The sequence below is a fragment of the Oncorhynchus nerka genome, linkage group LG18, assembly GCF_034236695.1.
Source record: "Oncorhynchus nerka isolate Pitt River linkage group LG18, Oner_Uvic_2.0, whole genome shotgun sequence".
NCBI classification, from domain to species: Eukaryota; Metazoa; Chordata; class Actinopteri; order Salmoniformes; family Salmonidae; genus Oncorhynchus; species Oncorhynchus nerka.
The window spans coordinates 76,846,622-76,863,893 of NC_088413.1; the positions used below are offsets into that span (position 1 = coordinate 76,846,622).

General features: G+C 31.7%; 1 protein-coding gene across 1 annotated transcript in view; it reads right to left on the reverse strand.

The window, feature by feature from the left end:
- LOC115146531 (gamma-2-syntrophin-like) overlaps nucleotides 1–17,272 on the reverse strand; it is a 106,766-nt gene that overhangs the window by 22,454 nt on the left and 67,040 nt on the right. The window contains exons 11-14 of the mRNA XM_065003297.1: nucleotides 16,116–16,154; nucleotides 4,948–5,064; nucleotides 4,661–4,732; nucleotides 4,275–4,484 (exon numbers count right to left, since the gene is read on the reverse strand). Coding sequence (XP_064859369.1) covers nucleotides 4,275–4,484; nucleotides 4,661–4,732; nucleotides 4,948–5,064; nucleotides 16,116–16,154 — 438 coding nt within the window. The remainder of the gene's footprint in view (nucleotides 1–4,274; nucleotides 4,485–4,660; nucleotides 4,733–4,947; nucleotides 5,065–16,115; nucleotides 16,155–17,272) is intronic.

Genomic DNA, 17,272 nt, shown 5'->3' on the forward strand with positions numbered 1-17,272 from the left:
ACAGTACAACACCACCCTAGTCAGCATACAGCTGACAATACAACACCACTCTAGTCTGCATACAGTACAACACCGCTCTAGTCTGCATACAGCTGACAGTACAACACCACTCTAGTCAGCATACAGTACAACACCGCTCTAGTCTGCATACAGCTGACAATACAACACCACTCTAGTCTGCATACAGCTGACAGTACAACACCACTCTAGTCTGCATACAGCTGACAATACAACACCACTCTAGTCTGCATACAGTACAACACTACTCTAGTCAGCATACAGTACAACACCACCCTAGTCAGCATACAGCTGACAATACAACACCACTCTAGTCTGCATACAGTACAACACCGCTCTAGTCTGCATACAGCTGACAGTACAACACCGCTCTAGTCTGCATACAGCTGACAATACAACACCACTCTAGTCTGCATACAGCTGACAGTACAACACCGCTCTAGTCTGCATACAGTACAACACCACTCTAGTCTGCATACAGCTGACAGTACAACACTCTAGTCTGCATACAGTACAACACCGCTCTAGTCTGCATACAGCTGACAGTACAACACCGCTCTAGTCTGCATACAGCTGACAGTACAACACCACTCTAGTCTGCATACAGCTGACAGTACACCACTCTAGTCTGCATACAGTACAACACCGCTCTAGTCTGCATACAGCTGACAGTACAACACCGCTCTAGTCTGCATACAGCTGACAATACAACACCACTCTAGTCTGCATACAGCTGACAGTACAACACCGCTCTAGTCTGCATACAGCTGACAATACAACACCACTCTAGTCTGCATACAGCTGACAGTACAACACCACTCTAGTCTGCATACAGTACAACACTACTCTAGTCAGCATACAGTACAACACCACTCTAGTCTGCATACAGCTGACAGTACAACACCGCTCTAGTCTGCATACAGCTGACAGTACAACACCACTCTAGTCTGCATACAGCTGACAGTACAACACCACTCTAGTCTGCATACAGCTGACAATACAACACCGCTCTAGTCAGCATACAGCTGACAGTACAACACCACTCTAGTCTGCATACAGCTGACAGTACAACACTCTAGTCTGCATACAGCTGACAGTACAACACCACTCTAGTCTGCATACAGTACAACACCACTCTAGTCTGCATACAGCTGACAGTACAACACCACTCTCGTCTGCATACAGCTGACAGTACAACACCACTCTAGTCTGCATACAGCTGACAGTACAACACTCTAGTCTGCATACAGCTGACAGTACAACACCACTCTAGTCTGCATACAGTACAACACCACTCTAGTCTGCATACAGCTGACAGTACAACACCACTCTCGTCTGCATACAGCTGACAGTACAACACCACTTTAGTCTGCATACAGTACAACACCGCTCTAGTCAGCATACAGTACAACACCACTCTAGTCAGCATACAGTACAACACCACTCTAGTCTGCATACAGCTGACAGTAGCAGGCCCACTGTGTTGACAGTAGCAGGCCCACTGTGTTGACAGTAGCAGGCCCACTGTGTTGACAGTAGCAGGCACACTGTGCTGACAGTAGCAGGCCCACTGTGCTGACAGTAGCAGGCCCACTGTGCTGACAGTAGCAGGGCCACTGTGTTGACAGTAGCAGGCCCACTGTGCTGACAGTAGCAGGCCCACTGTGTTGACAGTAGCAGGCCCACTGTGTTAATTAACAGTAGCAGGTATAAGATAATATACCTTTTGGCTGTGATTATGAGCAGTTCTTCAATTGGACAGGAGTTCACCGGAGCTGAGCAACGGCACCTCATATGTTCTACTGCTGGAGCTCCTGTTGTCGATAGAGCTGGATACATTACATGGTGTGTGGTTGACTCTGGGTAGGAGTTCACCGGAGCTGAGTAGCAGCACCACACATATTCTACTGCTGGAGCTCCTGTCCCTCTTACAGAATATTAGTTCAGAAGTATTGTGGAGCTCCTGATCCCTAAATGTAAACAATAACAGGACCCAACATGAGTACCGGCAACTATTTCAGTCCATGCCCTGTCCATGCCCTGTCCATGCCCCTGTCCATGCCCTGTCCATGCCCGGCAACTATTTCAGTCCATGTTAAACTCTGATTATGAGGACAGTAACAGCACCCAACATGAGTACCGGCAACTATTTCAGTCCACGTTAAAGCGCTGATTATGAGGAGCTTAGTAATTTAATGCAGTCTGACCTTTAGCAAATCTTTCACATATACAGGTAAAGGTTAAACAAGAGGTTAAATAAAACTCTTATTAAATACCGAAAAGACCAGTAGCAGTTAAATATGTAATCTATTCACTTCCTGAACATGGTGTGCTGCAATATGCGTTCTCTGCAAGAGCTCATCACCATAACACTGTAGACTTTACCATAACAGAGCTCATCACCATAATACTGTAGACTTTACCATAACAGAGCTCAACACCATAATGCTGTAGACTTTACCATAACAGAGCTCATCACCTCTGAGACTTTACCATAACAGAGCTCATCACCATAATACTGCAGACTTTACCATAACAGAGCTCATCACCATAATACTGCAGACTTTACCATAACAGAGCTCATCACCATAATACTGCAGACTTTACCATAACAGGGCTCATCACCATAATACTGCAGACTTTACCATAACAGAGCTCATCACCATAATACTGTAGACTTTACCATAACAGAGCTCAACACCATACTGCTGTAGACTTTACCATAACAGAGCTCATCACCATAATGCTATAGACTTTACCATAACAGGGCTCATCACCATAATACTGCATACTTTACCATAACAGAGCTCATCACCATAATACTGTAGACTTTACCATAACAGGGCTCATCACCATAATGCTATAGACTTTACCATAACAGAGCTCATCACCATAATGCTATAGACTTTACCATAACAGGGCTCATCACCATAATGCTATAGACTTTACCATAACAGAGCTCATCACCATAATGCTATAGACTTTACCATAACAGGGCTCATCACCATAATGCTATAGACTTTACCATAACAGGGCTCATCACCATAATGCTATAGACTTTACCATAACAGAGCTCATCACCATAATACTCTAGACTTTACCATAACAGGGCTCATCACCATAATGCTATAGACTTTACCATAACAGAGCTCATCACCATAATGCTATAGACTTTACCATACCAGAGCTCATCACCATAATGCTGTAGACTTTACCATAACAGAGCTCATCACCATAATGCTATAGACTTTACCATAACAGAGCTCATCACCTCTGAGACTTTACCATAACAAAGCTCATCACCATAATGCTATAGACTTTACCATAACAGAGCTCATCACCATAATCCTGCAGATGGGAGGGGTGGAAATATTTGAGGCATGTCCAAAGTGTTAATTCAAAGCAGCTCTGAGACGGATATTTAAGAACAACCAAAAGCTGGCTTTAGTGGTAACACAGTTGGTTATGTCATGAAATCTGACAGCTGAAACACAGCCTATCCTGCCGTGATGCACACTGCACATATGGGCATTGAACATGAGTAGCCAAACGGGCTTTTGGTGCCTTTATACTTTGTATTTAAAAACAGAAAAAAAATATTTTAAAAATCCCATTTTGTTTTATTTGATTGAAAACAAAGCATAGACTCCCCTCCTGTCAATGAAGGATGTTTTTGTTGTTGTTCTGCCCCAATGCGATCGCAAAGTAGTCAAGACTGTCGATAAACGGTTTGGCTCCTGAGACTGCTTGGAAATAAATCTTAATCGCCAAAGCTTTATTCAAATTTAAAGTTTGAGAGGAGGAAAACAGTGAGCCGACATTCCCTTTTTTAATCTATGTATTGTAGGCAGGCCCACATTATTTTAGACCTGAGCGTCCCGTTTTGGACTAACATTGGAATTGGCGTTAATTCCAAAGCGATACATAAATGACTGTAAATACACAACCTGAAGTGGTGCTTAGATTTACCATTATGTTAGGCTCGTTAAAATAGAGCCCTATGTTCTATTCTAGAATAATCCACTAAACGGAACACTTTATCAAAATGAATGCACGTCTGGAAGTAATGTGTTGGCATCGTGTTTGCTGCAGTTCAAATTGTGATAACACAATGACGGCTCATCTTTTTCAAAAATGTGTAAAAGTGTCAGTCATACAGTCTCTCAGCACCACTTTTATAACAACCCCCCAAAACCTTTGACTCCGGGGAGAATCACATCATGACCAAACAAACCTAATTTGCTGTTCCAACTTACCCCGACTCTCTGCACCTCCATGAAGACGGCTCTTTGGAAGGACTTCTCCCACACGGCGAGGTCAGAGGTCATCTCCACACCGAAGGTGTGACTCTGGCCGTGGCCGACCAGGATACTGAAACAGAAAGGCTCTCCGTCCTGCAGATCCTCATCCTGCTGGAGACCAAGGTAGAACTTGGCCTGGATCCAACAGTCCTCCGTCACACATAGCTGCAACACATCCAAACATGACGCGTTATCCAGTTTTATTCACTGGAAGCTAAACTCCCAACTTGTCTATGTGTAGATCTAACACAGACATGGTTCAAGTGATGTGCACATAATTTTCAATATTCCGGTAACATTTCGTGCTGGTATCTTATTCTGCATGTGAACGTTGAACATACCTTGTGAACCTTTAACAGAACCTCATAGAGGGTATACATAGTTTCAGCTTGTCCCCAGTCTGTTCCACTAACCTAAGGTGGTGGGGGGGACAAAAGTATGTGCATTTTTTTGTTTTTATAAATGTAATCATACAGTATCTTACAGGCATTGTGTTACGATACACTGGACCATAATAAGCCAACATACAGTGTTTGATAAACAGCATTTGGAATCTCTGCATTAACTTATTAACCCAAATAACTCGGGAAGACAATGAATGACGAGGAAATCAATGGGAGGTTCATACAGGAGGACTCCTGAAGATGTAGAGCGAAGGTCCTCTCAATGCCAGGAACTTGAAGGTACTTGATGGACTAGCATCATTAGCTTGAGGGTTTTCACACACCCAAGCCATGTGGACAACCTGCAGAAACAAGGTAATCCAATCTCTTTTGGGTTATTTGTAATTAAAATACATACTATGAGTGGATACGTCTTAGTTAAAGATAGTTATAGATGTAGATAGTTATAGATGTAGATAGTTATAGATGTAGATAGTTATAGATGTAGATAGTTATAGATGTAGATAGTTATAGATGTAGATAGTTATAGATGTAGATAGTTATAGATAGTTATAGATGTAGATAGTTATAGATAGTTATAGATGTAGATAGTTGTAGATGTAGATAGTTATAGATGTAGATAGTTATAGATGTAGATAGTTATAGATGTAGATAGTTATAGATGTAGATAGTTATAGATAGTTATAGATGTAGATAGTTATAGATGTAGATAGTTATAGATGTAGATAGTTATAGATGTAGATAGATATAGATGTAGATAGATATAGATGTAGATAGTTATAGATGTAGATAGATATAGATGTAGATAGATATAGATGTAGATAGATATAGATGTAGATAGATATAGATGTAGATAGATATAGATGTAGATAGTTATAGATGTAGATAGTTATAGATGTAGATAGATATAGATGTAGATAGATATAGATGTAGATAGTTATAGATGTAGATAGATATAGATGTAGATAGTTATAGATGTAGATAGTTATAGATGTAGATAGTTATAGATGTAGATAGATATAGATGTAGATAGATATAGATGTAGATAGATATAGATGTAGATAGTTATAGATGTAGATAGTTATAGATAGTTATAGATGTAGATAGATATAGATGTAGATAGTTATAGATGTAGATAGTTATAGATGTAGATAGTTATAGATGTAGATAGTTGTAGATGTAGATAGTTATAGATGTAGATAGATATAGATGTAGATAGTTATAGATGTAGATAGTTATAGATGTAGATAGTTATAGATGTAGATAGTTATAGATGTAGATAGTTATAGATGTAGATAGATATAGATGTAGATAGATATAGATAGATAGATATAGATGTAGATAGTTATAGATGTAGATAGATATAGATGTAGATAGATATAGATGTAGATAGATATAGATGTAGATAGATGTAGATAGATATAGATGTAGATAGATATAGATGTAGATAGATATAGATGTAGATAGTTATAGATGTAGATAGTTATAGATGTAGATAGTTATAGATGTAGATAGTTGTAGATGTAGATAGTTATAGATGTAGATAGTTATAGATGTAGATAGTTATAGATGTAGATAGATGTAGATAGTTATAGATGTAGATAGTTGTAGATGTAGATAGTTATAGATGTAGATAGTTATAGATGTAGATAGTTATAGATGTAGATAGTTATAGATGTAGATAGTTATAGATAGTTATAGATGTAGATAGTTGTAGATGTAGATAGTTATAGATGTAGATAGATATAGATGTAGATAGTTATAGATGTAGATAGTTGTAGATGTAGATAGTTATAGTTATTTATAGATGTAGATAGTTATAGATGTAGATAGTTGTAGATGTAGATAGTTATAGATGTAGATAGTTATAGATGTAGATACCATAGATGTAGATAGTTATAGATAGATAGTTATAGATGTAGATAGTTATAGATTAGATAGATGTAGATAGTTATAGATGTAGATAGTTGTAGATGTAGATAGTTATAGATGTAGATAGTTATAGATGTAGATAGTTATAGATGTAGATAGTTATAGATGTAGATAGTTATAGATAGTTATAGATGTAGATAGTTATAGATGTAGATAGTTATAGATGTAGATAGTTATAGATGTAGATAGATATAGATGTAGATAGATATAGATGTAGATAGTTATAGATGTAGATAGATATAGATGTAGATAGATATAGATGTAGATAGATATAGATGTAGATAGATATAGATGTAGATAGATATAGATGTAGATAGTTATAGATGTAGATAGTTATAGATGTAGATAGATATAGATGTAGATAGATATAGATGTAGATAGTTATAGATGTAGATAGATATAGATGTAGATAGTTATAGATGTAGATAGTTATAGATGTAGATAGTTATAGATGTAGATAGATATAGATGTAGATAGATATAGATGTAGATAGATATAGATGTAGATAGTTATAGATGTAGATAGTTATAGATAGTTATAGATGTAGATAGATATAGATGTAGATAGTTATAGATGTAGATAGTTATAGATGTAGATAGTTATAGATGTAGATAGTTGTAGATGTAGATAGTTATAGATGTAGATAGATATAGATGTAGATAGTTATAGATGTAGATAGTTATAGATGTAGATAGTTATAGATGTAGATAGTTATAGATGTAGATAGTTATAGATGTAGATAGATATAGATGTAGATAGATATAGATGTAGATAGATATAGATGTAGATAGTTATAGATGTAGATAGATATAGATGTAGATAGATATAGATGTAGATAGATATAGATGTAGATAGATGTAGATAGATATAGATGTAGATAGATATAGATGTAGATAGATATAGATGTAGATAGTTATAGATGTAGATAGTTATAGATGTAGATAGTTGTAGATGTAGATAGTTGTAGATGTAGATAGTTATAGATGTAGATAGATATAGATGTAGATAGTTATAGATGTAGATAGTTGTAGATGTAGATAGTTATAGTTATTTATAGATGTAGATAGTTATAGATGTAGATAGTTGTAGATGTAGATAGTTATAGATGTAGATAGTTATAGATGTAGATAGTTGTAGATGTAGATAGTTATAGATGTAGATAGTTATAGATGTAGATAGTTATAGATGTAGATAGATGTAGATGTAGATAGTTATAGATGTAGATAGATATAGATGTAGATAGTTATAGATGTAGATATATATAGATGTAGATGTAGATAGATATAGATGTAGATAGTTATAGATGTAGATAGTTATAGATGTAGATAGTTATAGATGTAGATAGTTATAGATGTAGATAGTTATAGATGTAGATAGTTGTAGATGTAGATAGTTATAGATGTAGATAGTTGTAGATGTAGATAGTTATAGTTATTTATAGATGTAGATAGTTATAGATGTAGATAGTTGTAGATGTAGATAGTTATAGATGTAGATAGTTATAGATGTAGATAGTTATAGATGTAGATAGTTATAGATGTAGATAGATGTAGATGTAGATAGTTATAGATGTAGATAGATATAGATGTAGATAGTTATAGATGTAGATAGTTATAGTTATTTATAGATGTAGATAGTTATAGATGTAGATAGTTATAGATGTAGATAGTTATAGTTATTTATAGATGTAGATAGTTGTAGATGTAGATAGTTATAGATGTAGATAGATATAGATGTAGATAGTTATAGATGTAGATAGTTATAGATGTAGATAGTTATAGATGTAGATAGTTATAGATAGTTATAGATGTAGATAGATATAGATGTAGATAGTTATAGATGTAGATAGTTATAGATGTAGATAGTTATAGATGTAGATAGTTATAGATGTAGATAGTTATAGATAGTTATAGATGTAGATAGTTGTAGATGTAGATAGTTATAGATGTAGATAGTTATAGATGTAGATAGTTATAGATGTAGATAGTTATAGATGTAGATAGTTATAGATGTAGATAGATATAGATGTAGATAGTTATAGATATAGATGTAGATAGTTGTAGATGTAGATAGATATAGATGTAGATAGTTATAGATGTAGATAGTTATAGATGTAGATATATATAGATGTAGATAGATATAGATCTAGATAGTTATAGATGTAGATAGATATAGATGTAGATAGTTGTAGATGTAGATAGATATAGATGTAGATAGTTATAGATGTAGATAGTTATAGATGTAGATATATATAGATGTAGATAGTTATAGATGTAGATATATATAGATGTAGATAGTTATAGATGTAGATAGTTATAGAAGTAGATAGTTATAGATGTAGATATATATAGATGTAGATAGTTATAGATGTAGATAGTTATAGATGTAGATAGTTATAGATGTAGATATATATAGATGTAGATAGTTATAGAAGTAGATATATATAGATGTAGATAGTTATAGAAGTAGATAGTTATAGATGTAGATAGTTATAGATGTAGATATATATAGATGTAGATAGTTATAGAAGTAGATAGTTATAGATGTAGATAGTTATAGATGTAGATAGTTATAGATGTAGATAGTTATAGATGTAGATAGTTATAGAAGTAGATAGTTATAGATGTAGATAGTTATAGATGTAGATAGTTATAGATGTAGATAGTTATAGAAGTAGATAGTTATAGATGTAGATAGATATAGATGTAGATAGTTATAGATGTAGATAGTTGTAGATGTAGATAGTTATAGATGTAGATAGTTGTAGATGTAGATAGTTATAGATGTAGATAGTTATAGAAGTAGATATAGATGTAGATGTAGATAGTTATAGATGTAGATAGATATAGATGTAGATAGTTGTAGATGTAGATAGTTATAGATGTAGATAGATATAGAAGTAGATAGTTGTAGATGTAGATAGTTATAGAAGTAGATAGTTATAGATGTAGATAGTTATAGATGTAGATAGTTGTAGATGTAGATAGTTATAGATGTAGATAGTTATAGAAGTAGATATAGATGTAGATGTAGATAGTTATAGATGTAGATAGATATAGATGTAGATAGTTGTAGATGTAGATAGTTATAGATGTAGATAGATATAGAAGTAGATAGTTGTAGATGTAGATAGTTATAGAAGTAGATAGTTGTAGATGTAGATAGTTATAGATGTAGATAGTTATAGATGTAGATAGTTATAGAAGTAGATAGTTATAGATGTAGATAGATATAGAAGTAGATAGTTATAGATGTAGATAGTTATAGAAGTAGATAGTTATAGATGTAGATAGATATAGATGTAGATAGTTGTAGATGTAGATAGTTATAGAAGTAGATAGTTATAGATGTAGATAGATATAGAAGTAGATAGTTGTAGATGTAGATAGTTATAGATGTAGATAGTTATAGATGTAGATAGATATAGATGTAGATAGTTGTAGATGTAGATAGTTATAGATGTAGATAGTTATAGATGTAGATAGTTATAGAAGTAGATAGTTATAGAAGTAGATAGTTGTAGATGTAGATAGTTATAGATGTAGATAGTTATAGAAGTAGATAGTTATAGATGTAGATAGTTATAGATGTAGATAGTTATAGATGTAGATAGTTATAGATGTAGATAGTTGTAGATGTAGATAGTTATAGATGTAGATAGTTATAGATGTAGATAGTTGTAGATGTAGATAGTTATAGATGTAGATAGTTATAGATGTAGATAGTTATAGAAGTAGATAGTTATAGATGTAGATAGTTATAGAAGTAGATAGTTATAGATGTAGATAGTTATAGATGTAGATAGTTATAGATGTAGATAGTTATAGATGTAGATAGTTATAGATGTAGATAGTTGTAGATGTAGATAGTTATAGATGTAGATAGTTATAGATGTAGATAGTTATAGAAGTAGATAGTTGTAGATAGTTATAGAAGTAGATAGTTATAGATGTAGATAGTTATAGATGTAGATAGTTATAGATGTAGATAGTTGTAGATGTAGATATTTATAGATGTAGATAGTTATAGAAGTAGATAGTTGTAGATGTAGATAGTTATAGATAGATAGTTATAGTAGATAGTTGTAGATGTAGATAGTTATAGATGTAGATAGTTATAGATGTAGATAGTTATAGATGTAGATAGTTGTAGATGTAGATAGTTATAGATGTAGATAGTTGTAGATGTAGATAGTTGTAGGTATAGATAGATATATATGTAGATAGTTATAGATGTAGATAGTATAGATAGATATAGATAGATATAGATGTAGATAGTTATAGATGTAGATAGTTGTAGGTATAGATAGTCATAGATGTAGATAGTTATAGATGTAGATATATATAGATGTAGATAGTTATAGATGTAGATAGTTATAGAAGTAGATAGTTATAGATGTAGATATATATAGATGTAGATAGTTATAGATGTAGATAGTTATAGATGTAGATAGTTATAGATGTAGATATATATAGATGTAGATAGTTATAGAAGTAGATATATATAGATGTAGATAGTTATAGAAGTAGATAGTTATAGATGTAGATAGTTATAGATGTAGATATATATAGATGTAGATAGTTATAGAAGTAGATAGTTATAGATGTAGATAGTTATAGATGTAGATAGTTATAGATGTAGATAGTTATAGAAGTAGATAGTTATAGATGTAGATAGTTATAGATGTAGATAGTTGTAGGTATAGATAGATATAGATAGATATATATGTAGATAGTTATAGATGTAGATAGTTGTAGGTATAGATAGTCATAGATGTAGATAGTTATAGATGTAGATATATATAGATGTAGATAGTTATAGATGTAGATAGTTATAGAAGTAGATAGTTATAGATGTAGATATATATAGATGTAGATAGTTATAGATGTAGATAGTTATAGATGTAGATAGTTATAGATGTAGATATATATAGATGTAGATAGTTATAGAAGTAGATATATATAGATGTAGATAGTTATAGAAGTAGATAGTTATAGATGTAGATAGTTATAGATGTAGATATATATAGATGTAGATAGTTATAGAAGTAGATAGTTATAGATGTAGATAGTTATAGATGTAGATAGTTATAGATGTAGATAGTTATAGATGTAGATAGTTATAGAAGTAGATAGTTATAGATGTAGATAGTTATAGATGTAGATAGTTATAGATGTAGATAGTTATAGAAGTAGATAGTTATAGATGTAGATAGATATAGATGTAGATAGTTATAGATGTAGATAGTTGTAGATGTAGATAGTTATAGATGTAGATAGTTGTAGATGTAGATAGTTATAGATGTAGATAGTTATAGAAGTAGATATAGATGTAGATGTAGATAGTTATAGATGTAGATAGATATAGATGTAGATAGTTGTAGATGTAGATAGTTATAGATGTAGATAGATATAGAAGTAGATAGTTGTAGATGTAGATAGTTATAGAAGTAGATAGTTATAGATGTAGATAGTTATAGAAGTAGATAGTTGTAGATGTAGATAGTTATAGATGTAGATAGTTATAGATGTAGATAGTTATAGAAGTAGATAGTTATAGATGTAGATAGATATAGAAGTAGATAGTTATAGATGTAGATAGTTATAGAAGTAGATAGTTATAGATGTAGATAGATATAGATGTAGATAGTTGTAGATGTAGATAGTTATAGAAGTAGATAGTTATAGATGTAGATAGATATAGAAGTAGATAGTTGTAGATGTAGATAGTTATAGATGTAGATAGTTATAGATGTAGATAGATATAGATGTAGATAGTTGTAGATGTAGATAGTTATAGATGTAGATAGTTATAGATGTAGATAGTTATAGAAGTAGATAGTTATAGAAGTAGATAGTTGTAGATGTAGATAGTTATAGATGTAGATAGTTATAGAAGTAGATAGTTATAGATGTAGATAGTTATAGATGTAGATAGTTATAGATGTAGATAGTTATAGATGTAGATAGTTATAGATGTAGATAGTTATAGATGTAGATAGTTGTAGATGTAGATAGTTATAGATGTAGATAGTTATAGATGTAGATAGTTGTAGATGTAGATAGTTATAGATGTAGATAGTTATAGATGTAGATAGTTATAGAAGTAGATAGTTATAGATGTAGATAGTTATAGAAGTAGATAGTTATAGATGTAGATAGTTATAGATGTAGATAGTTATAGATGTAGATAGTTATAGATGTAGATAGTTATAGATGTAGATAGTAGATATAGTTGTAGATGTAGATAGTTATAGATGTAGATAGTTATAGATGTAGATAGTTATAGAAGTAGATAGTTGTAGATAGTTATAGAAGTAGATAGTTATAGATGTAGATAGTTATAGATGTAGATAGTTATAGATGTAGATAGTTGTAGATGTAGATAGTTATAGATGTAGATAGTTATAGAAGTAGATAGTTGTAGATGTAGATAGTTATAGATGTAGATAGTTATAGAAGTAGATAGTTGTAGATGTAGATAGTTATAGATGTAGATAGTTATAGATGTAGATAGTTATAGATGTAGATAGTTGTAGATGTAGATAGTTATAGATGTAGATAGTTGTAGATGTAGATAGTTGTAGGTATAGATAGATATATATGTAGATAGTTATAGATGTAGATAGTTGTAGGTATAGATAGATATAGATAGATATATATGTAGATAGTTATAGAAGTAGATAGTTATAGATGTAGATATATATAGATGTAGATAGTTATAGATGTAGATAGTTATAGATGTAGATATATATAGATGTAGATAGTTATAGAAGTAGATATATATAGATGTAGATAGTTATAGAAGTAGATAGTTATAGATGTAGATAGTTATAGATGTAGATATATATAGATGTAGATAGTTATAGAAGTAGATAGTTATAGATGTAGATAGTTATAGATGTAGATAGTTATAGATGTAGATAGTTATAGAAGTAGATAGTTATAGAAGTAGATAGTTGTAGATGTAGATAGTTATAGATGTAGATAGTTATAGAAGTAGATAGTTATAGATGTAGATAGTTGTAGATGTAGATAGTTATAGTTATTTATAGATGTAGATAGTTATAGATGTAGATAGTTGTAGATGTAGATAGTTATAGATGTAGATAGTTATAGATGTAGATAGTTGTAGATGTAGATAGTTATAGATGTAGATAGTTATAGATGTAGATAGTTATAGATGTAGATAGATGTAGATGTAGATAGTTATAGATGTAGATAGATATAGATGTAGATAGTTATAGATGTAGATATATATAGATGTAGATGTAGATAGATATAGATGTAGATAGTTATAGATGTAGATAGTTATAGATGTAGATAGTTATAGATGTAGATAGTTATAGATGTAGATAGTTATAGATGTAGATAGTTATAGATGTAGATAGTTGTAGATGTAGATAGTTATAGATGTAGATAGTTGTAGATGTAGATAGTTATAGATATTTATAGATGTAGATAGTTATAGATGTAGATAGTTGTAGATGTAGATAGTTATAGATGTAGATAGTTATAGATGTAGATAGTTATAGATGTAGATAGTTATAGATGTAGATAGATGTAGATGTAGATAGTTATAGATGTAGATAGATATAGATGTAGATAGTTATAGATGTAGATAGTTATAGTTATTTATAGATGTAGATAGTTATAGATGTAGATAGTTATAGATGTAGATAGTTATAGTTATTTATAGATGTAGATAGTTGTAGATGTAGATAGTTATAGATGTAGATAGATATAGATGTAGATAGTTATAGATGTAGATAGTTATAGATGTAGATAGTTATAGATGTAGATAGTTATAGATAGTTATAGATGTAGATAGATATAGATGTAGATAGTTATAGATGTAGATAGTTATAGATGTAGATAGTTATAGATGTAGATAGTTATAGATGTAGATAGTTATAGATAGTTATAGATGTAGATAGTTGTAGATGTAGATAGTTATAGATGTAGATAGTTATAGATGTAGATAGTTATAGATGTAGATAGTTATAGATGTAGATAGTTATAGATGTAGATAGTTATAGATGTAGATAGTTATAGAAGTAGATAGTTATAGATGTAGATAGTTATAGAAGTAGATAGTTATAGATGTAGATAGTTATAGATGTAGATAGTTATAGATGTAGATAGTTATAGATGTAGATAGTTATAGATGTAGATAGTTATAGATAGTTATAGATGTAGATAGTTGTAGATGTAGATAGTTATAGATGTAGATAGTTATAGATGTAGATAGTTATAGATGTAGATAGTTATAGATGTAGATAGTTATAGATGTAGATAGATATAGATGTAGATAGTTATAGATATAGATGTAGATAGTTGTAGATGTAGATAGATATAGATGTAGATAGTTATAGATGTAGATAGTTATAGAAGTAGATAGTTATAGAAGTAGATAGTTGTAGATGTAGATAGTTATAGATGTAGATAGTTATAGAAGTAGATAGTTATAGATGTAGATAGTTATAGATGTAGATAGTTATAGATGTAGATAGTTATAGATGTAGATAGTTGTAGATGTAGATAGTTATAGATGTAGATAGTTATAGATGTAGATAGTTGTAGATGTAGATAGTTATAGATGTAGATAGTTATAGATGTAGATAGTTATAGAAGTAGATAGTTATAGATGTAGATAGTTATAGAAGTAGATAGTTATAGATGTAGATAGTTATAGATGTAGATAGTTATAGATGTAGATAGTTATAGATGTAGATAGTCATAGATGTAGATAGTTGTAGATGTAGATAGTTATAGATGTAGATAGTTATAGATGTAGATAGTTATAGAAGTAGATAGTTGTAGATAGTTATAGAAGTAGATAGTTATAGATGTAGATAGTTATAGATGTAGATAGTTATAGATGTAGATAGTTGTAGATGTAGATAGTTATAGATGTAGATAGTTATAGAAGTAGATAGTTGTAGATGTAGATAGTTATAGATGTAGATAGTTATAGAAGTAGATAGTTGTAGATGTAGATAGTTATAGATGTAGATAGTTATAGATGTAGATAGTTATAGATGTAGATAGTTGTAGATGTAGATAGTTATAGATGTAGATAGTTGTAGATGTAGATAGTTGTAGGTATAGATAGATATATATGTAGATAGTTATAGATGTAGATAGTTGTAGGTATAGATAGATATAGATAGATATATATGTAGATAGTTATAGATGTAGATAGTTGTAGGTATAGATAGTCATAGATGTAGATAGTTGTAGATGTAGATAGTTGTAGGTATAGATAGTCATAGATGTAGATAGTTATAGATGTAGATAGTTGTAGGTATAGATAGTCATAGATGTAGATAGTTGTAGATGTAGATAGTTGTAGGTATAGATAGTCATAGATGTAGATAGTTGTAGATAGTTATAGATGTAGATAAAGATGTAAATAGTTATAGTTGAAGTTATTTATAGCGCCTTGTGTGAGAACATACCTGGTCATCCGGAGAGCAATATCTGTTAATCATTTTCATCTGTAAGAGGTGAAAACAATAAAGAAATGCATGTAATACATTATAAACCAGCTGCAATACATTACTGTCACATGGTCAAACCAGCTGCAATACATTACTGTCACATGGTCAAACCCGATCTAATACATTACTGTCACATGGTCAAACCCGATCTAATACATTACTGTCACATGGTCAAACCAGCTGTAATACATTACTGTCACATGGTCAAACCAGCTGTAATACATTACTGTCACATGGTCAAACCCGATCTAATACATTACTGTTACATGGTCAAACCAGCTGTAATACATTACTGTCACATGGTCAAACCAGCTGTAATACATTACTGTCACATGGTCAAACCAGATCTAATACATTACTGTCACATGGTCAAACCAGCTGTAATACATTACTGTCACATGATCAAACCAGATCTAATACATTACTGTCACATGGTCAAACCAGATCTAATACATTACTGTCACATGGTCAAACCAGCTGCAATACATTACTGTCACATGGTCAAACCAGCTGTAATACATTACTGTCACATGGTCAAACCAGCTGCAATACATTACTGTTACATGGTCAAACCAGCTGTAATACATTACTGTCACATGGTCAAACCAGCTGTAATACATTACTGTCACATGGTCAAACCAGCTGCAATACATTACTGTCACATGGTCAAACCAGCTGTAATACATTACTGTCACATGGTCAAACCAGCTGTAATACATTACTGTCACATGGTCAAACCAGATCTAATACATTACTGTCACATGGTCAAACCCGATCTAATACATTACTGTCACATGGTCAAACCAGCTGTAATACATTACTGTCACATGGTCAAACCAGCTGTAATACATTACTGTCACATGGTCAAACCAGCTGTAATACATTACTGTCACATGGTCAAACTAGCTGTAATACATTACTGTCACATGGTCAAACCAGCTGCAATACATTACTGTCACATGGTCAAACCAGCTGCAATACATTACTGTCACATGGTCAAACCCGATCTAATACATTACTGTCACATGGTCAAACCAGCTGTAATACATTACTGTCACATGGTCAAACCAGCTGTAATACATTACTGTCACATGGTCAAACCAGCTGTAATACAT